Below are 24,284 nucleotides of genomic sequence, written 5' to 3'. Positions count from 1 at the left end.
GCACCCATCCTCGCTGACCACATGCCTTTGTGTACACTCATGCACTCGTACACACACACACACACACATAATTGTCATGCAGATTGCTCCACCCCTTTTTCTTCTATGAAGGCCTATCTTAAAAGAATTACACAGAAGTATTGAATCATTGCATTTGTGCTTGTTGCCATTGTCCCATCCGTCCACAGATAACTGGTTGAGTGGGGCTTACAGCTGTTTGTGAGTTTACTTTAACCATTTGGTCCACCTGCTCCCTTCCGTGTCTGGTCCCAGTCGTCCCAGCTACTCCTCTGTATCTGCACAGCCTCACCTTAACATTATCAATCTGTATGCACAAGGCAAGGAGATGCCATCACCTTACGCAAAGCACGTTTTTTTTCCCAATAGTGACAGAAGAGAAAATAGGGCTCAGACAACATAGTCCACATGAAAATTTCATGGATAATACAAAGCAACATCTTGACATCCTCCGCCGTCTTAAGTGCCCGCGGTTCAGACTGATGGGAACAGCTGAGACGTCCATGTTTGCTCAGTAAAACAAAACGAACAGGCAGTGTGTTTTTGTGGAGCCTTTTGAGGGAACACTTGCTGTTTGTTTTTCCCTTCACTCACTCAAACCTGCCAGCGGCTCTTCCGTGTGTTAAAGTCTCATTTAACCCTGAGGAGGAAGCCGAACATGCGTTTACCGTGGGCATGTTTGGTGCGAGCGCATGCATGGCTGTGCGCGCAGGCATCGTGCGCTGGACGGCAGCCAAGGTCATCAGCTGTTTACCCCATCCTTTGTTCCCTGCATCTTGTTGACAGGGCACCCACAGCCGTGGTATTAATGAGATTAGCCGATTACTGCTGCCCCTCCCCTACGTCAACCTCTCCCCCTTCTTGTCCGGTCGGCAGCCCTGCAGACCTTCAGTGGCTAATCCAGCCCAGGCAGGACTGGGCAGGACTATAGACACACACACATTAAAATACTTTGCTGTGTGTGCTTTATTCTCCGTGCTGCGTGAATGTGTGGCACACGTGTGCAGCTTGGGGTCCGAGGTGGAGGCAGCAAATCTTTCCAGAGGCCATCCAGGCAGAAATAACAGACGAAAGGCGTTTGTTATTGCTGCTTCTGAATTTGTCCCACTTTCTCATCCCTCACCTGCGCATCCTCATCTGCCATCAACAGGCTCTCAGGAACTGGGAGTTCATTTCTCTCATGTTCCTCCCTCCGCTCGACTATTCCCTTGAATGAAGCCATTGGCATTTGTGCTTCAGTGGCTTTAATCCCTGGTCCTCGTGTGTTTTACTGTGCATGTCAGTGATGGGTCACAGATGAGCTCCGAGTTCATTGTTTTTAGATTTTAAGGGCTTATCAACTGCATTTGAACCACTGTAGTCATAAGAAGATTTGGTTCTACAGTAATTTATATTTGGTGGCTTTTTATTTTTTTTCTGGGAGCTCTCTCTTCTTTCACATGCATGCAGGGGAAGCCAGAGGAAGGGAGAGCAGCTGCAAGACCCAGCTGAGAACAGAGCAGGCATCAGCGGCAGCAGACGTGATATTTATTAAGTCAGACACAGCATGGAAGGACGAGCTGGGGTGGAAGTGGGTTGCAAAGTGACTTGCCCTATATGAGATAGAAAGTTGGCTCTGTAGAAGGGTAACGGCTGAGCAATCAGCTGATCTGGGCTTGCGTTAAAATCAGCCAATCTGCCAAGATTGCGGCTGAGCTTGACTTCATGGCCGCCGTGAACTAGAGCTACGTCTTGTAATGCTGACAGCACAATAAAAGCTCGATTAAAGCCCAAATGTTCAAATTTTCAGAAAAACGCTAGACGTATGGATTCTTTTAGATTTTTTAATCAAGGTTGATAAACTCACATATTTAAAGGGTTTGGGGGAGAAAAATGAAGAGGCTTCCCAACTTATTTTGGGCTTATGCTCCTTTAAAAATTATATGTGTGTCTGTGACTCATCGCTGATGCGTATGTCTAATTGTAAAACGTGTTTTTAAAAGAAAAATGTAAGTCATTTACATAAAGAAGGTAAATGTTTGTGGAAAAAAAGATATCTTTTTGTTCTCCTCCTCTTTTAATCACTTCAAGATCCTTCAGAGTCTTTCCTGTGACCCTTATTTTGGGTTCTTGAGGGGGTTTATGATGAATTTGAACCAAGAAGCTGTTTAAAACATAAAAATTTCTTATTGTGTGAAGTGGAAATGCCTTAATCTTATTGTAGCAGGGCATCTGGAGGTTTTGGTGCTCCACCTCCCTTCTCCACGTGGCAATCACTTTGGTGTGATGCTTCGCTATATTCTCGGCCACAAGGTCGTACGATACACGAGCATCTTCTAATCCTGCAGCCCAATCAAACAGATAGAGGGAACCCAGGATGAAAACATGGAGAAATAAGCAAACAATTCCCCTCGAGTGAAGCCTTCAAGCCCAGCTCTGACAAAGTGAAGGCTGCCCCACCGCCTACTCCAGCTCATCCAAGCTTACTGGAGTTGAGCCTCCCTGCTCTCCTGAGGGGTCTCGCATGAGCTCACGCCAGCCTGAGAGGAGCGACTGTGGTGAGTCACGCTCGGAGAGTCGAGTAGTGAAACATCGCTTTCTCTACAGCGTTGACCAGCAGCCATTTTGGACTTGTAGGTCAGCGCAGCTCTCTCTGCGGCCTGGTTTCGTCTCTAACAAGGACACTTGTGTCTTAACTCACCCCCTCCTGCCTCTCCCCTCCCTACACACACTCAGCTGTTGTTCCCTGCCTGTTTCATTAGATTTGACACCCCGCACCCGCCAGCCATTGTCAGGACGAGGAAGGGCAGAATGGGCCAGTTTGTTGGCACCGGCTTGGTTTGTGTTTGCGTGTGCATGCAGGTCAAAGTTAAGGGCAACATCTGCTTCCACCATGCAGCTCGTGCAGACCTGGGTGATAATTAAATCATCTCATTGACATCAGCAAGAAATGAGGAGTAGAGGAGCACATCGCGACCCTTTTCTTTTAATGAAAAAGGCCTTTTTCTTACACGTGGCCTATTCTTCACTCTCTGTAGCAGCACAGACACAGCACAGAACCACGATTATATCAGCCTGATCGTTAGAATTTGACCCTAAACAAAAAGGCAACACCTCCCCCGCCCCTTTTTTCAGCACATCTGTCCAATCAGTCGGCAGCTGGACTGTATAGCTGTTCCTTAACTAACTCGCTTTTTAGCTGGAACTGTAATTCTGTTTTATCCAATCAAAACCCCCCGATATGCGTCCCGAGCGGATTCTTGCTTCTGACTGACGGCGGACACACGATGCCTGTGATTTAACCGTGATAAAACAGTGCAGTTTGGACCTCGCTCTGTAGATGGGACCTCCGTCTGGGACTTTGGCAACTGAGAGTTGCAGAATATTTCAGGTGGCTCTTTGCAGGAGGCTTTGGCTGTTTGTGAACAATGTTACAAAAGACTTAAAAGATAAGTCTGGTATTGTTCTTTATTTTTCTTACTGTCAACAAGCATCAGACTGGGTTTTTACGCTTTCAGACTTGTCTGCAAGCTGGTTCTGACTGAAGACGGGACGTGAATGTATACTTTTATTTTATGAAAAAGGGGTGGGCACTTTAGTTTATAGGAAACATCAATGACACAGGAGGAAATTAGTTGGGGAATTTACAGCTGCAGGGTTCGAGTTAGAAAAACTACAGTGCCTATGTTCATTAAATTAAGCAGCATGTGTTTGTGTTTAAGCTGCTGCGTATCAATAATTATTTGATCTGTTGACACTAAGAAATCTGGAAAGTACATCACTGCTTATCCTTTAAGCTGCCACAGCTCTGTGAGCTGTGTTATTTCAGTGCTGCTGTAGGTTGGTGTGTCATTTCAATGGCACGCCTTAGACTGATGATGTAAATACGAGGATGTGTAACAAAAAGAGCTGTTAAGAATGAAAAAATGAACAAAAACAAATAGTGTTGCTGTGTAGTAGCATGCATGCCAGCCAGGTAGTTTAGATATTTTTCTTTCTTTTTTTTTTACTTCTGCTTTTGTTGGATATGTGTGATGTTTTAAATGAATTTCTATGGTAATTTAAAACTGGATCTCATTGGTTACAGGAAACACGATGTCGTCAGTATTAAAGTCTCTCATGGCTGCAGGTGTAACGATCAACATTATGGTCTGCTCATGTTCAGAAACACTAGAGACATTTAACGAAACAGAAAAGCTCGTTTTTCGAAAGTCCTGAAAGATCAAAGTGTGTCACGTGACTCACTCTCACACCAGGCTTCATTTGTCACTTCGCTAAGTTAGATGTGGTCATCTGGAGTCTTTTTTAAAACCCGAGCTCGCCCCTGTCTTGTTGCTAAATTCGTAAAGAACTGATCGAGTTAGAGGCTTTTCTCATCGATGCACCAGCTGGTGACACAAAGGCTTCCATTGTGCGTGCAGCAGTCGTCGCAGGCGGCTCCGGCTCGGCCTGCGTCCTCTGATGCAAAACAACACGTTAAAATTTCACCACAACTTCACTTTATTTCTTCGTCTTTTCCTGTGCCAGGAGTGGACAGATGTTAGTCCAGAGATAAATATGTAACTGTCCAGTCCATTTCCTCCTCCACCGCTGCTGCTGCTCCTGAGTTTCCATGGTTACTTTCCTCAGACATCTTTTATAACTGTCGCACCGAGATGAAGCAGCACCTCGAGCGACTTTTGTAAAGCCACTCAAGTGTGCGTCTCTCTAAAAGTGAAAATACTGTTGATGGGGAAAACTTGAAGAAAAACAAATGTGACTGTTTCATTTTTTTTTCTTTTTTTTGTTGTTTATTTCCTTTTTCATGATGATGACGATGATGATGTTTACTATATTGATTATTTAATAAAGTATTGAGCTGAAATCCAAACCTGCTGCTTCCCATTTTCCACTTAAATAAACTGCCTTTGTCCTCCACACAGCACATGATGATATATTCTCTGCATTCAATCCAGCTAACTTAAGGCTGGCTGTAAATTCATGTGGGACATAAGAAAAAAACTTAATGCACAGACACACAATGGCGCTGCGCTGCAGATGGCCTTTTGGCTTCCTGTCAGTGAGGGCTGGGCTCCATCTGAGCATTTCTCTGCACTCAGTTGCCACCCTTTCCTCTGTTACCACAGGTGGAATTGCTGTGATGTGAAGCTGCCTCTGCTCTCCTCCGAGTGCGATGAGAAGATTTTTATACGACATGAAAGAACAAAGTTGGTGCTGCAGAGCTGAGACGGCTTTGTTCTGCAAGCGTACATGAGTTTAAAATGAGAAACGCAGAGAGGAAAGCAGGTTTTGTGTTGCTGATTTAGTAGCTGTGGTCAGCAGAGCGTCTGCCTCGGGCTGCCTTCACACACACACACACACACGCACGTATGCACACACACACATGCACGTATGCACACACACACACACACACACACACACACCGATATCTCTACATCTTAGCTGCTTCTCTTCCCACAACTTTGCATTTTTCTAAAAATTTTTCTTAAAATTTTGATTCAGAAACTACAACATTTATTTCTTGTTACGTTTACATTACTTTAAAAGAAAAGGACACCTTCGAATTGGTGCACTGTTACTAGCTAATAATAATAGTTACATAAATGAACCGCATACATGAACTTTATATGTAGAATATTCTCCAATAGCTCCAACATATTCGAACTGGCACAAAATCACAGCACTGAGGGAAAAAACAATCATAGGCATCGTCCGCTCAATGTTATTGTTAAAGGTAATATTGAATCAGATACCCTAGCAGAAGCCATTAAAGGCGTTTTAATGGCTGGCTCAGTAATAAATTGAGCTGAAGTTTTAGACTGTTTTGCTTTCTAACATTTAACTGAGCCATCGTTAGCCTGTTCTAGGCCTCAGTCACACAGGCTAAGAGTTTAGTTGCCAAACCTTTGGCAGTCGCAGGTCAATAGGGAAAAATGCACGTTCCCTCAATAGCTGGTGAGCGGATTGTTGTTTCTTGGTGATGGTTGCTGCACCAAAAACCCCTGTGTGATTGTTTTGGTTGCTCGAAGAATGCTTCCATCGCCTGGAGTTTGCAGCGAAGACTACCAAGTGATAGTGAAACTTAAAACAGTGCGATTAAGATCAGAAACGGTAAGACTCGTGTTGTTCTCTGAGGCTCGCTGGACATGGGAGCTCAGTCTTTAACGTATTCTACAGATGTGTGGTGAAGGATTCCTCTGCTTCTGCATCACTGTGTGGCATGGCAGAAAATAAGTCTTTGCTGACGATCGGTCCAACACCACCACCATCAACTCCAGCAGATGCAGGAAAAGTGTCTTCTGCATCTTGAAAGACCTTACTCACCCAGCACACACACTGTTTGTTTCACTTCCCTCAGGCAGGAGGCCGTGGAGCATCAAAGCAGGACCCCCAGACTGAGGAAGACCTTCTTCCCTGAGGCTGTAAGACTGCTGACCTCGGGTGGTGCTCTGTAGTCTGCTGCTACAAGCTAAAGATGACAGGCATGAGAAACCACTTGAGTCTTCACACTAGTCACTGCACTTTCTTTGAAACTTGTAAACTGTCACACTGTCATTTTATTATTGATAGTTAATTCACGTGGCTATGATGCTTCTTTGGTCCCAAATAAAAGCCAAGAAGGTTAAAAATATAATAGAAATTTATGCAAAAAAGAAATGCAGCTTTTAAGGCCTTTACACACTGGAAGCGTCCGTGTGATTATTTTGTGCAATAAAACATTTTTCAGACTCACCAATCCTAAATGCAACCCTCCACACCGACCAAGTAATTTCCTTGGATGAGTTTATTTAGTTATTTTTTCAAACCAATTTTTCAGATCCGAATAAATAGATCTGACCAGTCAGACCACAGCATTTGGCAACAATACACCCTTTTACAGTGAGTCCAAACGTCTGCCATGAAAATAAAACCCTACATTTTTTTACTTTAAAGCTTTTAAATGTCCCAGAGGAGACGTTTGCTAACAGGTGGCTAAATGAGAGTGGCACCGTTATGGCGTGTTTAATCCACGTTCTTACTTTTTACCAAAGCTAGAAATGGTTAAGTGCTTCTTAACAAACAGATGGGTTTTCCTTTTAAATGCATATATTTAGCTTTTGTCATGTAACAGCTGTTCTCCATCTAACTATGACTGAGAAATGAGTTTTCGGTGAAAGAAGCTTACTTGGCGCGGCACTATGTCACCCTGTCGATGATACTAGAAAATGATTATTTAAATGTCATTTATTATCTCTTCACAATGCGAGGGTGAGAGGGCAGTCGGGGAAAACTACACAGCGGTGGTCAGTGGCCGGCACGGGGGACCCCTCATAGGGCAAAGAGGTGAGGGAGGTGAGGCCTGGGGTGCTTTAATAAGAAAAAAAGGAAGAAGACAGATGAGACGAGATGGAGAGGATTCGCTGCAGATGGCTGCCGCGGCCTGACCGAGTCCTTTCCAGCTTTCTCCTGTCCTCGGAGGACACAAATCACCAGCTCTCTGCCTCCCGGTGTCACTCTTCTATAGAGCCTCTGAGCTCCCTGGGGCTTTTCAAAGCCTCGGCTGCTGTTCACTGACTTTTATCGGTCCTCTGGGAACCAACATGCACCAAAACCCTGCTGCCATTCTTCCCATAGATGGTCTCCAAAGACATTATCTGTCCGAGCTGTGCTGCACTTTTCTGCCTCAGTCCCTGCTTTAAGTACATATTTAAAAAAGAAAACATGTTCAGGTGTTAATACGAAGAGCAAAACAGTTGCTTTCCAAACTGTATATTCAGCATATTCAGCTATTGGCAAGCAAGGGCAAGGAGCATATTACTGGGTAATTAGGTCACATTAGTGTGTGGTGGTCATAATAATAAAACCCTGTTTACAAGAACAAGCATATCCTCTGTGGTGGCTATATCAGTTATGTCTACTCTACACTAATGTTAGACACAGGGGTCATTTTCAACGCTCAATGCCGTGTTCACGTCATAGTGTAATTACCAATTTACCACTTATAAACAGCACTGGCGTCAACACTAATTAATACTGAATGGGGAGGCTGTTTGTTTAGTGTTTAAATAAGCCAACCGACTCATTATTTCCTGCTAATGGTCAAATGGACAAAATGACATGAAACAGTTCTGGTGCACATGTAGGACTAGGACTAACTGGCACTAGATTGCAGTACGAGAACAGAACATCCTTTATTTCCAAGCCTTCTGCACATACCATGAACTACCGAGGGACATCTTTTGCCCTTGACTGTTAGCTTTAGAGTAGCTATCCGTATATAAGGCAGCTTGCTTTGAGTGGGCACTCAAAGTGCTTTTTACTCAAAGCCTCATTCACCCAATTACACACACATTCATATACTTTTTTGTATACCTAACTGCCTCGTCTAAGGATGCAATCACAGGCGACTTGAGGTTCATTATCTTGCCCAAGGATACGTCGACATGTAAACTGGAGTAGTTAGAGAATCATTCCACCGACCTTTCCCTGTACCTTCTGAGCCACAGCCACCCTAACTTAATCAATGCAAGCCTGTGATCCGCTCTCACTGGGAATTCCTCAATCATGGGAAATAACTGTAATCTCAAATCCCACTGGATTCCTACTGTAGAATGGAAATTCTTTTGTGTCCATTAAAATGATCAGAGTGGCTGTTCTTCTAGGTGTTGCAATAAAGTTTGAAGTCCAGACATCCATAAAAAAATAGGATATATGAGGTTTAGAGGCAGGAATAGAAATTGGCAGTAAGTGTTCTGACTTAAATAAACAAAACAACCCCCCAGAACAGCGCTGCTATTATTTTGGATGAATGAAGATGGAAAAGGAAATAGCAGTGACATTTGGAGGTTAGCAAAGCGGAGCTAGTTGATGTAAAATCACCGTGTGGCATGCTATAGCGCTACGGTTAAGCTAATATAAACACATTAGCAGACCTAGAATGGCTAAACTGCTTTCAGTGCAAGGTCCATGGTGCAACCAAGAGAACATCTGCAATGACCCCATCCACAAGACGAGGTTAGTCATTAATGCTACAGTCACAACAGCAGTCAGAGCCAAAATTATTGCGACTTTGTGCAACAAATTCCATCGTATTTGCACTGTTGGTGACTTCTAGAATATTTTTTAACTGGATTAGATGACAAATAAGACTGACTGTGTGGTAGTATGTGTCCAAAAAGTATGTACATCACTTCTGTTAAATATAACGTTTGTCCTCTGGTAAAATTCTGAGGCTAGACCTTACTTGGAGCCAGTTTGATGCACCTTTTTTCCTTATGTCCCAGAGCGGGATGAAGCGCTTATCCAGTAAAATTCTAGTCTGTTACTTTGGATTCCACTTTTATCCAAACACGGCACCTTCGAAACCAGAGGGTGACATCATGGTTGCCATGTCCGTATTTTATATACAGTATGTGAACTGCCTTTATACTGCGTATTATCAACAAGCACACCACTTAAAGTTGCTTTGTCTGCTTTGACCACGTATTTTTCAGTTTGAGACATGTCAGTCTCAATACAAAGAGTACTAAAAATAAAGCTTTGCACTGCAGACATGACCCTGTCTGGTGATGTTCAACACGAACACCTGCTTCTTCACTATCGATGCACCATTCAAGAAAGTCAGTGTAAGAAAAAAAAAGCAACAGTTTAAGAAGAAGATTTTCTTCATATTGAACCTTTGCAAGCTACCCAAACAACATAAAATGTGACTCTTTTTCCCTGTGTTTGGTCGCTGTGGTTTATCAAACGTTTCCTGATTAGTAAGCATTTGGGCTGATGGCATGCTGGCTCAGAGCGAGCCAAAGTAAAAACCAATCTCCCCCCTCATGTTACTGTAATCTGCAGCATGTGACCTCCTCTGACGGAGGGATGCTGGAAAACCTGCAGGGCTCACCAAACCAGTGGCTGCTCTGCACTGAGAGGATTTAAGGGGAAAAAACACAGAAGCTCTGGGACACGTTATATTCCCACTGGTAAATCCTCTCCAACTCATTACCAAATCCTCACTGCAGGGCTGCTAAGCTCTAAAGAGAGACGGACCAGGTGCCAGTCTTTTTGTAATGGAATTGCACGGCGGTTTAAGTGATTGCATCAACAATTGCCACCCCTGATAAATTAGATTAGACGTAGAAGAATCCTGTTTGCACACTGTTGCTGTAAGAAACCGAGAAACTTCATGATAATCCAAAGCAAGCATCAGATGAAACGCTGTTAGCGTCGATCTACATTCTAACCACATGGCTGATTGCAGTATTGCGTTTGTGCCAGCGAGATTGGGTTTTATTCACAGCGAGGAGAGATGTGATTGGAGCTGTCAGAAAGGAAAATGACTGCAAAAATGATGCCGAAGAAAAGCTTGGCAGCAGCAGCTGTGACTGTGATGGGGAAACAATTGAGAAAATAACTGTTGCATTTGTGCTAATGGAAAAGATGCCATTAAGCTAAACCCATCAAAAAGCAGGGGAAGCACTATGAATTTCAATTCTGCTTTTGTGAAAAAGATGTTGATTTGGTGAGGCAAAAATATGATCTGATAATTAATTGTTCATCTGTTCTGAAAACGTGTTTGCATGGATCGAAGACGCACGCGAAACACACTTAATAATCGGAGATGGAGAGGCTTCAAATGCTGCTCTAACACGTAATTGATAAATCACTGCTTTTACATGAATGATTAAAGGATTACACACAAACAAATGCAGCATATAATCTCTGTTTTCTAACATACAGCCGCCTCCAGCGAGTGATTGGTGGAGCTGTAACTGGGAGAAGAGCTGTGGTTTTCATCCACGGGAGCGACAGCAGATTAACACAGAAACTCTGGAGGCCTTCGTTTGGCGCCGAAACACAGAGCTTTCACAGTAACACGCATGAGTCTGAGGCTCACGCTGAGGCGCTGCTCGTGGCATCTTGGTAAACAAATCTCGGTCAGTTGCCTGATCTTCCCTCTGCAGCTGTAGAGACCTTGGGATTCTCTCATTTTCTGAGACTCAAAGTCGAAATTAGATTTACAATTAACTTTGTTTTGCTACTAAGTGCAATTTGCTGTGAAAATAGCAGCATGAGGGCAGAGGGCTGAGGTGTGCCGACGGCCGTGATTTCTGCTGCATGCTTACTTTAATTTTTCTTTGATTATTGAGATCTCAATATAACGAGACGCGAAAGAAGAAGCTGCTGACTTCGGTCACCTAGTTAATAAAACCTGAGGGTCAAAAGTTCACAAGAGGTTCAGAGAAGAAACCAAAAAGACTCACTCATCACTCATTGAAGTGCTAAACACATTAATAAATAAATAATAATGATCCAGTGAAGTAATGTAGTATAATACTTACTTTTACTTTGGGCATTTTAAGCATATTTTGATGCTAAACTTTTCTTACGTAGGATAATGACTTTTATTTAACAACCTAAATGATTCTTTCACTACTTTTCATGTAATCTGTATTATGGCACATGAAAGTGAAAATCATGCCTTGTGTTTTGTACAATATTTATTTGATTTGTTTTTATTTATTCCACTGAGAAATGGGCACTGAGCAAAACCACCTCGTAATAAAACTACACAAAAAGTTGCACCGTCTTGAAGGTGTGTTGCTTCAGATAGCAGCGAGGCATGAAAAACAATCCAATTCCCCCAGTGTAACAAAGTCTTCAGTCAGGTAGGAACATGGCATTTTTTTTGTCAGTTCCTTGAAGCATCATCTAAATTAACTTTAATTTCACTCGTCACAGGGAAGTAAAAACTGCATGTATAAAATTACCAGACAAAAACTAATTTAAATCAGTTTTAAAAAGCAGGTTTTTGCCCTCTAGAAGATATGCCTCTTCCATCTTTATTGTTTCCATGCCCCATGAACTTCTCTCTCTGTTATATATGTCTGGCTTTAATACTTTTCAAACCCCTAAACACTATACAGCATTTTATGACACCACCAGATATTTTATCTTTACAAGGCCTGAGTTATTAGTCGCTTTATTTAGCTGTTTTATTCTTTAGAACTTCTCACATACCTGTAGCTCCCATTTCCCAGAGGAAGATTATGTGTTTTAAACTTCCTCTGGATCGTTCACACGTTAATGTCACGTTGCAGTCATGCGAGAGTCATTACAGTTGCAAGAATAAAGGTGTGAATTGGCATCAAACCTCCTGAGACAGGATGTCAAGACAGCCTTGTAGTCCCAGCACCACTTTGAAGTGAAGAGAAAAAAAACAAGCAAGCTTTCGACTTTTTGATGTTTCACATTCACTAGCTGTTTAATTTGCAGTGTTCCCTAAATACACTTTAACAGTGCATTATTTATTTTTCGCTTAGTGATAGCTGAGCAGTGTGAGCTGTTAACGTTTTTGGAAACAAGTTTGAAAGGCTCTTTCCACACATGAGGTCCAAACAGTTTGAACAGAATTAGGCTGGGATGTTTCCCACAGGTGTCCTCACTCACACGTGCCACACAGGACTGGACAGGAAACGGTCCAGTTCAAACTATTCAAAATACTCCCCGTCTCTTGAGCTTATTTGATGTCTGCGAGTCTGCTTGGGTCCCAGTGGCGTAAATCTCATCATCGGCTACTGGCTGTTATCTTTATATGTTGTACCCTGAAAGCAGTTACATTGCTTTTCTGAGCTTCTGAGACAATGATGTGGGCAACAAATCATTGTCATTTATTTTATAAAGAACTCAGAAGCTTAAACACGGATTTAAATCAGAGGAAAGACATGCTTTTTCCAACTTCTACCCAGTATTCAGAAGGTGTGAACATCCTGGTCCAGCATCACGGACGATTTTGGTGACTTTGGTGTAACTTACAGAGCTACAATATTTTCTCCTTCCACATTATGCAGATCCTACTCATGAAAAATACACACACACACATCTGTACTCTCAGAGTATTATGTAGCACTGAGATTTGGGGAATCACAGCAGGGTGTGCGTCAAAGAGCAGGAGTCACGGCGAGGGCAGGACATCACCGAGTCGCACTAACAGGTCACCGTGGAGACAGATAAAAACTGGCAGCACATCAGAGAATTAAGATCTCAGACTGTGAACAGAGACACGCACATATTTGCTCAGAGGGGGAAAAAACTACAAGTGGAGCAGTAACCGTATTTAAAACCTCACTAAAAGAAAGTGGAAGTTTTGTTGTGTTTGAAATGAAGCTTTTGCAATAAAACACTAAATCTAATTTTCCACATTAAAGTCTGCTTGTCCTTCTTTGGAAACCTGCTGCTAATCTCGGCTAAAGGCTACATTAGCTGCTACTAGCATAACACACCCGAATCTGCAGTTGCATTGAGAATAAGGAATAATAAAGGAATAAAAAAGTCCAAGGCTGTTTTAAATCCACTCTATAGTGGGCATGTATAAAAGAGGGACACTGTTATGTTTGTGCATCCATCCATGCAGGATGGACGTTTTAGCTTGTGAGGGCAGCAGTCAAAGCAGAGAAACCCAGATCTTCCTCTCCCCCCACCTCGTCTAGCTCATCTGAAGGGGATACCAAGGCATTCCCAAGCCAGCTGAGAGATATAATCCCTCCAGCATGCTCTGGGTCTTCCCCGGGGCAACTCCTGCTGGGATATGCTTGTAACATCTCTCCTAAGAGTACACCCGGGATGCATCTGTTCAAGGACCCAACACATGCGATGGTTGTGCTTACTGGTTTTCACTTTACTTATCAGTTGCACAGACAAAGACACAGTCAGTCCAGACCTCTGTCTCTCCCTTCTCCGCTCGTCTGTTCCTTCACTATGAAAAGAAACTGAGACCGCCATCAGTCCAGTCGCCACCACCTGTGGCCTCACCTGCCTCCTAGAGATGGGCAGACTGATCTAAACATCTATATCGATACCAACACTGGTAGTGGTATTTGATCGATGCTAGCGCTAGGACTGATAGGATGCTTTGTTTCTACCCTCTTAGTATGAAGCGTACTGAACTGTGTTAAACATTTTTTTCTTTGGAAAATTAAAAAACATACATCAGTTATAATCTGTGAAAAATGTGCAAACCTTTTTGTGCTGACTGTCATGTGAATTGTATTTATAGCCTGTAGCACATTTAAGCAACAGTGGCTGAGCCAAAGTGCTTTAGAGGCTGGCACAAAAAGAAATTGCTAACTGATGATGATTCATTTATAAATCATGTAACACAAGCTGCCTTTACAGGTTAAAAGTATTTGTATTGGTATCAGCACCACTGGCTGATTTTCATTTGAGTCAGAAAGGTAGAATGTTAAGTTATCAACCAACATCAAATTTAATTAGCATTGGCTGCAGGTATAAATTGTGTGTTGACTGGTAGTTTAAAAATCACCAGAATGTGAAACTGAAGCAGAGACTTCTTGGGTCATTTGTTAGTACAGTAAGCCACACAACATTTTTTTGGCTGATAATACATCTAAAATATCTCAAACAAAGTGGATAGGTCTGGTTCAGTCACAGACTGTTCGCCTTAATTGAGTTTAAAATGATCGGTTATGTAAAAAGCCCTCCGGGACTAAACAACAACAAACCCTGTTCAGTTGTTATAAGCATGTAAATCAGCTACAGAGACTGAAACCATGTTTGTAGCAGGCTGTAAACATGTTTATTCCTGCTGTAACATGGGAGTCTGTGGGGATTAACTCATATTTGGAGTTAGTCTTGAGTGGCCACCAGAGGAACTGTAGTTTATAGTCCTGGCTTTATTTTTTTACCACTTGTATTATGTAAGTATCAGTTCCTTCCACGGGACAGTTTGCATCAAACATTGAGACAACAAACTAAAGGACTAATAATGACAATTATGCAGCAATCTTTACTATTAAAGGATCATTTTCTTTAAGCATGTCCGTAAATCTGGTTCATACCAAATGGTTTATCTGTTCTTCAATTGTAAATATTCTGGGAAGAATTACACAAAAGAGCTCAAATTTATCTGCAGCTGCTGTTAGTTAGACCTGGAAAACACTCATGATTATTAATGTAAAAAAACATTTATTGTCACAATTATTGTTTCTACAAATCTCAAAACGTGAACAATGCAAAGGTAGCACGATTTTCAACGGCACTGTAGAAACACACAAGGTTCAATTTAATCACACGTTTCTTGTTTTCTATGATTGGTTAGCTTTAACCATGATAAACAAGCTGGGCTTCAGTTTAGTGCGGCTTCTCCTGAGACGACAAATTTACACTTTATTTAATGCCGTACTTTTATTTAAAGTTCTGTAAAAGACTCCAATAGAAGACGTTTGTATAAAAGCAGGTTTCATTGTGAGTTTGTTCACAATAAAAGAAACATATCTGGACAACCAGATAGCACAATAAATAAACAAGGAATGTTCAGTTTCATTCCTCAGAAATCATTTAAATGACCTCTCCAGTGCTGGTTTGTGTTTATCAGTCTAACTATCAGGAAAGGGGATGAGAGAGGAAGCAGCTCCTGCGTCACGGGGTCCAGTTTTCTGTGGACGCGGGCTCATAGCTGCCACTCAGAGGACGGATAGAAGCGTCTTTACTGATTCATTATGTTGCAGGGAAACCTTAAAGCCACTTAAGGCTGAACATTTTAATGGGTTTTAAATACTGCGTAAAGTCGACATTCACTCTGTTCATGTGGCAAAACATGAGAGAAACACTAACATACAGAGAACTTAAGTAAACATTGAATAATGAATTTTCCCCCACTGTCTTTTTTCTTTCCCCTTTTATTACTTCTGACATAATTATCTCAGTCTGCAGGCAGCAGTGTGTTACAACACAAAAACATGTCCATATTTATCATCATAAAAAGTGCTTTTTGTTTCTGTTTTTTCAATCATATCTTAAAAAAACATCTTTATATTTCATAAAAATACAAAAAAGCATAAACAGTACGATACATATAAATGTGTTATAAATGAATATAAAAGTATTTCAGCTTTCAGTTTCCTCTGCGTGCTGAAGAAAGCAGATTCTCCCAGAAAAAATGCTCAGATTACTACTTTAAAATCCTCATATACTGCAAAATTGTTTATATGTATTAAAAGAAATTCTTGCTAAAGTCCAGCTGGGATGTCTGTGGCTGATATTTTCTCCTTAGATGTCGATGAGGTGTAGCTGTTAATGGTTTGACTGGGGGACTGTTAGTTAGCGGGCACCAGCAGGATGAAACCGTCTTTACTCTTCTTGAAATCGGCGATGGTTTGACCGGCTTTGGTCTCCACCGAGATGTTCTTGGGCTTGCCTCGCATGTGAATCTCCAAACCTGAACGGCAAACCTTCACAGGAAACTGGACTTTTTTCACCCTGGAAGACAACAACGCAAACATTTGGGTTTCAATAACTTTGCCAGAACTGATACGTGATTAGCTGATGGTTATCATGGTTACAGGGACCAGGATCACTCATTAAACTGCTGGAATATTGATCTGGTCAGTTAAATAGCAGAAGATGTTCAGACACAATTGCTCAGTGGGAAAATTACAAGGAGGTTTAAAACATGTCCACATCCATCCATGTCCATATACGGGCTGTAGAAATCACTTTTATTGCCACTTATATATTATCTTGGATATTAGACGAAAATATGAAGCTGCTTTTGATTCACTTGGAGACAGACTTTTTGTTAAGCCTTTTTTGACTGAATTCCCAGATGCACAGATATAAAACTAACTTTGATCTTTATTTCATTTTTACCCAGACATTAAAATACAGGTCTACACAAGCTAAGATTCAAGAGTCCCAAACCTGCCCACTGGTGTGTGGGTTTTAGGAACATTGCATTAATTGCTGCTAATCCAAAATCTTGGGATACCAAAATTGCAGTCTGCTCCTCTTAGAAGTGTGTTTTGAATGTCTACCGCAACAAGACTACAACATTTCCAGAGCAAGTCACAAAGTAAAAAAAAAGAAAAAAACCCAAAACTGAAGCATCACCACAAAATATTTGTTATTGATCACCTAACACCTGGCTGTTTGCTGAGTTCTCCTGATCAAAGCAGTATCCAGCCCCTCTGCTGACAGCTGGGGCATGAAAGTGTGCCCGGGCTCGCTCGGCTGCTGCACAGTCAGCTGAAGATGATCCACTGTGAAGTCGCTGCTTCCTCCTCGACCCCTGGGGATCCCGCAGCCTCAGCGTGGCTGCCTTGACCCCGCTGCTCCACCAAACACAAGCTGGCCCAGCACATGGCTGGATCTGTGCAGCATGCTTATAAAGACTCTAACACTGAATCCACCTACGTCATAGTCAGAGGCCCAGGGGAGTTTAAGGCTCAGACTCCTGCTTGTAAGAATGTTTCTCTTGCGAATGTATTCTCTCCTTCTCCAATCAGCAAACACTCTCAATTTCAATTCAAGTTAATGGCTTTAAAAAAGAGATGAAAGGCAATATTTACATAATGACTATTTGTGGATGCCTCTGAATATTGGTAATGTGACTGATGATAAAGGCTGGCTTGTAAAGATAAGCCAACTTGGCAAGCTTGAGGTTAGTTTGGCAAGACAGACGAATGTGTTGTTTCAAAGTGTTTGTGTCATCTTCTCCCCAGACTGCATGGTCGTCTTCAAAAATTTGGCTGGAAATCATAAAGGATAAAGTCCCATTTTTGGGAAGATTGCATAATTATTGTTATGCAACAGTGCTGGCAATCGTTGGTGCAAATCTGAGGAGAAACACCTGAAATCTTAGAGTTTAAATATGCAGTTTATTATAGTGTTATATAAATATATAATGCTATGTACATTAGTGGAATAGAGATAGGAATAGGGTGAACTGGATTATAAGTGTGCGGTAATGCTTTTGTTTTGGAAGTGCTAGGTTTTTGTGTGTGCATTGTGTTTTAACCCTTCACCAAACTCTGGGGACCTCCCATAAAGTCGGTTAAAAGTACAATAAAAAAATTATCCTGCATATTAAATATAATTTGAGGCTTTGCCCCCTGGCACTAGATTGCATATATTGCAATGTCCTGATCCAACATTGTTTGGACAAATATTTTTGCCTCCAATTAGGCTCAGGTTCATGAATACTCAAGTTTGTCTTTGACAAGCAAGAAAAATGTTTTTTTTCTGGAAGTGGTATTTGCTGGAACTTTCAGTTTTACCTCATTTGTTTGAATTGTTTCAAAGCAAAGACAAGTCTGTATTGAACATTTAAAGATGATGATTAGCATTAAATACATTTAACTTTCATTTTCATGGAACTGGTTGTCAAGTTTTTACTATAGCTAACCAACATGATTAGACTAGCTTATTTGCTAGTTTAGCAAATGAATTGATTTGCTGAACTAGCAAAAAAGCTAGTTCAGCTAGCAAATAAGCTAGTTCAGCTAGCAAATAAGCTAGTTCAGCAAATTAATTTTCTAATTCATTTGTTATAAACTAATCATGAAGTTTTTGTTTAGCCTAGCTGATGGTATTCAGGTTTCTCATGTGATGTCAGAGGCGCATTGCGTGCATGTGTGTACTCCCTGATGGGTTGGTGAGTGGTTGCTGGTTGTCACTAGGCCAAATAATAAGAGTGCTTCACCAAAAACCTCCTTTTCCCTGTACTTTAATGTCTAGCAGATTGTCAAGGTTCTTCATGGTTTGCATGGAAGACAGCGGGTTGTCTGCAAACACATTTGCTAACTTCTAGTTGAACTAGAAAAAAAATTGCAATGGACAACATATGTCTTAGTGCTGTAGCCAAAATGTTAAAAAAGTGAAACTTTTGCTTTGAAGGTAAAAGGGCTTAATTTCCTGTATTAGCCGCTTATATTATAACATTTATAAGAGAAAATGAAGCACGGTCACTCTTTTATAACTAAAAAAAACTCATTAAACACATTGAGCTATCAGAGGTGTGATAGCTTAATGTAATAAACCATAACAGACAATTACAGAGAAATGCAGCCGCATTCTGAATAAAACAAAAAGATTATCCGGTGGAAAACCTCATATTTGGATCAGGTAATCAAATTGCTTAAAAATATGCTTCAAGTCAAGCAGTGGGGACATATTTCTTGAATTTTCTGACGGAAACTGAGATCTCTATTTTTAAAGTTGCAGATGCATTATTTGCTGTGCTCTTTCTAAAAGAGTTTGACCTCAGTCACTGCAATTTTCCAGAGCTGTGATGCTATTCATCATGAATCACCCCAACAGGTGTGGCCCTGCTGTTTTTTTCTCAGCCAAGCCAACCCTGCCTGGCTGAACCCCCAAACCAGCTGTCCAGCCCTGCTGGACTATGATAAACCTGACACAAAAACCCACTGACCTCCAGAGAGCTTTTTTAATTTGTGCACAATGCTGACCTCATCGTAGCACTACCAGAAGTGAAACCCAACTCCGGCAGCGCACATTGAGAAAAGCCTCTGGCTGCGCCTGAGGACAGTGGATGACAGGCTGCAGAGGCCTGTGAATTTTTCTGCTGCAGCAAGAGAATTTTGTTTTAAGGCTGAGATTGTCCACAATAACCAGACTTTCCTCCACCAATAGAAATCGGCCCAGATGTTGCTTGTGCAAACATTTAATGTTCACAAGCACTAGATGGGGAACCACCTTTAACTAGGAGGTCATTGGAGGACCTCACTTTGCAAATTCATTAAAAAAAAGAACAGATTAGCCATCTTTAAGTCTACATAACATGTTTTAGATAACGTACATAGCAGGGAAGACATTCTCTCAAGGTGCACAAGAGGATTAAAGAAGTAACTGCGGACTGGGACAGATAGAAGTCACTGACCGAGTGCACGATTTCTCAACACATTTCCATTTTTTTCCAACTTAAATGATGCTTTAAAGCTGCACAAAGCATGTTGTTACATTACAGCCAAACCTCCCAGGAAGCAGTTTGGGGTGGATGGATCGGTGTACAACCAAACCGTCAATGTCTGACACTGTGGTGTCCAGCCTGTGGCCTTTAACCAACAATTACCACGACCATGACCCTGCCCTAACCAAACTGTTTCATTTACCTACACCCACCCTTTAGACAACACCCTTATGAATGATTAGTTTGTTTTGATGTATTGTTTTTTGCAGTTATGGACTGCTGGATAGTTTTTTTAATATATTAAAGCTTCTCACAATAATTTTGTAGTTTTGAGTAATTCAGACTACAACTATTTAACAGTTGTTTTTTTAAAACAGACAAACTGCTCAGACAAACAATCCAGATTCTGGCCAAATTCTTGCACAAACCTGTTGCCCAGTAGCCAGAAATGCATCCTCATTCGCTCGGAAGTTTCTGGCATGTTTGAAAATATCACCACAAAATCACAGATGCTCTCCTATCAGCCCTGATTTATGAGAGCAGCAGTGAGCGAGAGTGAGAGTGAGAGGGGAGCTGTATTAAATGTAGCGGAAAATAAACAACATGGTGGCTTTAATTTGATTTGATTCGTTTTCTTGTGTAAGGTCGCATGAATATTGATTTCAGATGTTTCCAATCTTGTCTCACATCTATTAATGAGCAACAAAATGCCAACCCCCCCCCCCCCCAAGACAGAGACAGTTAAGTGGTTTGAGGAGCTCTTGTGGCCTGAGTTTACTTGGGTGAAGGTTTGATTCTTTTATTCTCTTTGAAAACCTTCAATATTAGATGTTAGCATTCTCTGTCTGTACTGTGCAGAAAATAAAAAGAAGGCCCAGAAATGCAGGTCGACCTTGACATAAAAGTGAACCTGTTGGGATTGGCTTTTTTTCTTATCTTCTGTTATATATAAGGTCTAAAAAGGCTGTTCAATTTAAACATGGCTAAAAGAGGCCAGCATGTTTATAAAAAAAATGATTGCTAAGTTTCAGTTTTTTTCTATTCTTGGCTCTGTATGATGTCAATAAGAGCTGATGTCTTTAATGTAATCATCTGTGAGCATCTTTACCTGCAGGAGGGGCAGTTAGTCAGAGGATAGTTAAATTATAGCTCTGTCAGTAGGATGACAACCTCCTTGCTACTAGGCTAAAGCGGCAGGTTGCCTGATGACTGCATTAAGTTTTTTTTTGCTTAGGGAAACTGATTGCAAGCTGCTGCAGTGACCAGTTGGTTGTAAAGTGACTGCACAGGTCAACTGGTGGAAGACAACCGGTCTCCAAACAATCGTGCCCTGAATCAGACTGGCTGTAATCACTCTCCGAAAGACTGAGAAAGGTTTTCAAATCTTATTTATAAACCCAGGGAATACCAACACGATGCTATCAATCTGAGTCATACTGCACCAATAAGAAACACTCGTCTGTGCTGCGTCTCTTTAGGTGATTCAACTGGTTGCAGACTATTTGGGTTATATTTCTATATGATAACAAGATTAAAGACATTTCTGTTTATGATTGGACGGTTAAGACATATTATGACACACCCCATTGCATGTAATGTGTTGATGTTAGTGTGACTCAGTCTTATTGCCATTTTATCAGTGCACCAAACTCACTTTGAGGACAGGTCACATCTGGTCGCCTTCTTCAACAAGACTGCAAGCTCACTGAATAAGGTCGCAATAATTTTGTTTGGGCCACCGTCTCCAACCAATGTTTTCCAAATGTTCATACAGAGAGAAGCTAAAGCAGCTTGTCTCTGATAAACTGAGGTGCTGCACCAAGGCTTAGAATAAAGTAAATAAAGATTCTTTTAACTTTGAGCTGTGGACAAGCTTCTCTATCACAGTCTACAAATAAAAAAATATGCAGCTGGTAATGAACAGAACCAGTCGTCTTTTGTTCTTTCCTCTCATGAAGAAGACTCACACCTCAGGTTGTTGTGAACGCTGTGTGGCTAAAACAGTCACCGTGATTGGAAAGCGTTAGCAGGGTTACACGTGCTGCTCTCACTGCCTATGACAGGAGGAGTGAAAAGCTGTTTAATTATAATAATAATTTTCCATCTATCTTTTTTTATATATACAATTTTTTCACATATTTTCAAACAAAGATGTAAAGATTCCCCTCTGCAAACTACCCATCGTAGTTGTCATTGTGATAGCTTATTTTATGAACATCTCCCCTTTGGTATTGAGTTCAAAATGTCCTCCATGGAAATCATAAAATCAGTGACACATATTAGGAGACAGTCTGTACGGGAGCAGTGGGATGTGGTATATAAACATGGTCCACAGGCTCCTGTCTGCAAAAACGTCCTCATGCTGCAGTCAAATAATTCATGGAGACGACGGTGCAGACAGAACTGGGACGAGCAGCAGCTCCTGGAGGAGCCCTTGGACCCTCCACTCCTCATCTCATCTCCCCTTTTTTCTGCCTCCTCCTCCTCCCCCTCTTCAGCTTTTTCTAGGATTTCTCCCTGTCATCCCCAATATGATGCTGGATGCTGATAATCCGATGTGAGTACATGCCTCTGGTGTCTCCATTATGGAGACTTACAGGCCATTTCATTTACAGCTGAGCTGCATGTGTGGTGAGGAATAGCCAGTGAGCCTGCTGAAACACAGGGCTTCTGATGCTGTGTGTGCCACTGTAGGAAAATCAGATCAACAACAACACTCCCATGCAGCATAGCTCAGAGGGAGTAATGTGCCAACACAGATAAAAGATGCTTCTAATGTCTTTTTACACAGTTTTCTTTAGAAACAGTTTGTCCTGCTGGAGGACACTGCTCAGTAAACTGAATATTTTATAATATTATCAGAAGCTTCTCTTCACTTTAAATAGAAAACGGGGATCAGTGCCTCCAAGGGACAAGCGGTGACACAGCAACCACGATTAAATCATGACTGATAATTAAAATGTAACTGCTGAACAATAAAAAGATTATCTGTCCCAAGGAGACAGAAGCATGACACACTTGTATGGGATATGCACAGTATGATTAAAACATCACCTGCATTTATGTTTATGAGCCTGTGTGTCTGCACCGCTCTGCCATCAAGACTTGGAGCTGATGAATACATATATCAACTGTTAGTTTCACTAAAACAGACTGGAGAGAAGACCTCAGTCTATACACGCATTGACAGAACTATGACTGGGAAAAAGAGCGCATGTCTATGGTGGATGAATATCAGCTATTTTATTATGGTCAAATAAAAACTTATCGTAGCTGCGCCACCACGACTTATAGTTACAGCTGTGGGTGGATGCAAATCAGCCTGCTTAATAAGATAATCAGCTGAATGGAAGCATCTGATTCAGAATATCCCCCAAATTTCACCACTAACAACAACTATTTTTTATTCACATTAGGCAAGTAGATCTGAAGTTCATCAAACAGCTTTATGTTAAATAATTTCAAAAAACATTAAATCATAAGTGTGATTTGCATTTTTAGAAAGCTTTGATTTCAATTCACATGCTGACTAGAAACCATGTGCTTGAGAGTTTATAGTAGATGGACTGTTTTATTTTAGCCTTACATTAAACTAAAGCACCTTCCACACCATGTGGATTCACTTTTTCTGTTGTGCCTTTAAGGTGGCAGTGTGGGTACTGACAGCTAAATTTATGTCTATATAAAAGAAGTCAAAACATAACAGATGCCATCAATGTTGCTGTGCTGCGATGGTATCATGGTGACTAGCTGTGACCCTAAAAGATGGATGCAGTCACAATTTGAAACTAGACATGACGTGTAAGGTGAGATCTGATGGCGGCTGCATCAGATCTCGCGGCTGCATGCTCACTGGCTAATGAGCGGGGTGACCGTGGCTCAGGAGGTTAGGAAGTGCATCTGTAACCGGAAGGTCGCCAGTTCGATCCCCGGGCTCTCTGTCCTGGTCGTTGTGTCCTTGGGCAAGACACTTTACCCTACCGCCTACTGGTGTTGGCCAGAGGGGCCGATGGCGCGATATGGCAGCCTTGCCTCTGTCAGTCTGCCCAACTGTAACTGCCCAACGGTTACAACTGTAGCTGCCTCCACCAGTGTGTGAATGAATAGTGGCATTGTAAAGCGCTTTGGGTGCCTTGAAAAGCACTTTATAGATCCAATCCATTATTATTAATGACTTGTGACTGACTGATCCTTAGCCAATGATCTTAAAAGGTTTACCATACTTTAAGTCTAATGGGGACCATAACTTAAAAATAATGTTCAGTGTTTCAGTGCGTTTCATGATTGAGCTCATGAACTTCGCTATAAATATTTATACAGTTTTAAGTGTAAGTGGTTTAGCCCTCTAGAGTCGAATCAAATGACCAATTAAAAACGATGTGGCAGCAAGATACACCATCGCTGAGTCTCCATTTCAACGTATGTTATCGTATGTTGCGACAGTGATACTGTGATTTTTAGGATTTGTATTTAGTGTTGTTGTTTTTTGGTTTTCTCGAATGTTTGTTGTGAGGCAACTTCTGAATGTCACAGACGTTGGACAAAGAGCCACCACAGGCAAACTGTGCAAGCTGTCTCCATGTGGGAACCA

At 41.6% G+C, this 24,284-nt stretch overlaps 1 protein-coding gene across 2 annotated transcripts in view; it reads right to left on the bottom strand.

Annotated features, from left to right (window-relative positions):
* Positions 1-16,011: 16,011 nt before the first annotated feature.
* myo1g (myosin IG) overlaps positions 16,012-24,284 on the bottom strand; it is a 65,007-nt gene continuing 56,734 nt past the window's right edge. For both annotated transcript variants that reach the window (XM_085345934.1, XM_085345935.1), the window contains exon 22: positions 16,012-16,245. In XM_085345934.1, the coding sequence (XP_085202060.1) occupies positions 16,083-16,245 (163 nt within the window). In that variant the 3' untranslated portion in view covers positions 16,012-16,082. The remainder of the gene's footprint in view (positions 16,246-24,284) is intronic.

The sequence above is a fragment of the Diplotaxodon limnothrissa genome, linkage group LG22, assembly GCF_057381915.1.
Source record: "Diplotaxodon limnothrissa isolate DT_005_m linkage group LG22, D_limnothrissa_male_GT1.1, whole genome shotgun sequence".
Taxonomy (NCBI): Eukaryota; Metazoa; Chordata; class Actinopteri; order Cichliformes; family Cichlidae; genus Diplotaxodon; species Diplotaxodon limnothrissa.
This window is presented reverse-complemented; position numbering and strand designations above follow the sequence as displayed.